Source organism: Corvus brachyrhynchos, unplaced genomic scaffold (genome assembly GCF_000691975.1).
Source record: "Corvus brachyrhynchos isolate BGI_N302 unplaced genomic scaffold, ASM69197v1 scaffold365, whole genome shotgun sequence".
NCBI classification, from domain to species: domain Eukaryota; kingdom Metazoa; phylum Chordata; class Aves; order Passeriformes; family Corvidae; genus Corvus; species Corvus brachyrhynchos.
Window position 1 is genome coordinate 1,144,026 of NW_008239544.1, and position 805 is coordinate 1,144,830.

General features: G+C 68.3%; 1 protein-coding gene across 1 annotated transcript in view; it reads right to left on the reverse strand.

Moving 5' to 3' along the window:
• VPS9D1 (VPS9 domain containing 1) overlaps positions 1-805 on the reverse strand; it is a gene marked incomplete at its 5' end in the record, with an annotated part of 4,256 nt that overhangs the window by 2,155 nt on the left and 1,296 nt on the right. The window contains 4 exons of the mRNA XM_017741343.1: positions 12-113; positions 228-315; positions 395-447; positions 623-790. Coding sequence (XP_017596832.1) covers positions 12-113; positions 228-315; positions 395-447; positions 623-790 — 411 coding nt within the window. The remainder of the gene's footprint in view (positions 1-11; positions 114-227; positions 316-394; positions 448-622; positions 791-805) is intronic.

Genomic DNA, 805 nt, shown 5'->3' on the forward strand with positions numbered 1-805 from the left:
CAGGGCCGTGCCCACCCCCGGCAGTACCTCAGGAGGCAGGAGAAGAGCCCTGACACCACTGAGAGATCCGCCGGGCTCCGCTTCAGCTGCGCCTTCCACTGCCTCGGCCAGTCCTGGGAAGTGTCCAGGGCTGGTCATGGGGAAGGTGCGGCACCCTGCCCCACGGCACAGCCTCCTGCCCCACGGCACAGCCTCCAGCCTGCCAGCAGCCCCTGGCCCACACTCACATGGTCCTGCTCATACTCAAGGATGGCAGCGTAGAGTGCTCGCTGCTCCTGCTCCTCGGGGGTGAGGGCCACGCTGCTGGAGAACCTCCTGGGGACACCCCGGGCCAGTGAGCGCACTGCTGAGTGTCCCCACAGCGCAGGGCCCCTGTGGTGACATCCCCACTCACCGGTTGGCCGCCTCCTGCAGCCGCAGCCGCCGCTCCTCCCTCTTACGCTGCAGCTGGGCCAGGCACAGTTAAGGGTCCGGAGCCACCACCGTGCTCACCCACTGCCCTTCGCCCTCCTCCATCCCCCCAGCTGGGACCCCAGAGGCCTGCGTGGGGTCGGTGACACCCAGGACAGGGCAGAGGCTCCGCTGGAGCTAGCTCTTGGAGCAATCCCGCTGTGAAGGATACGGTCTCCTCCCGGGCCTTGGCGATCACCAGGTTCTCCATCATCTGCCGCTGCAGGGACAGTGTCTGCAGAGCAGGAGGAGCGTTGGGAACATCCACCCACACCCCGTGGCCAGCAGTGGGGAGTGGGGGATCCCCCAGGAACCCTCTCCCTGCCTGGCTGCCTGCTCCCTGCGGCTCCCCGCC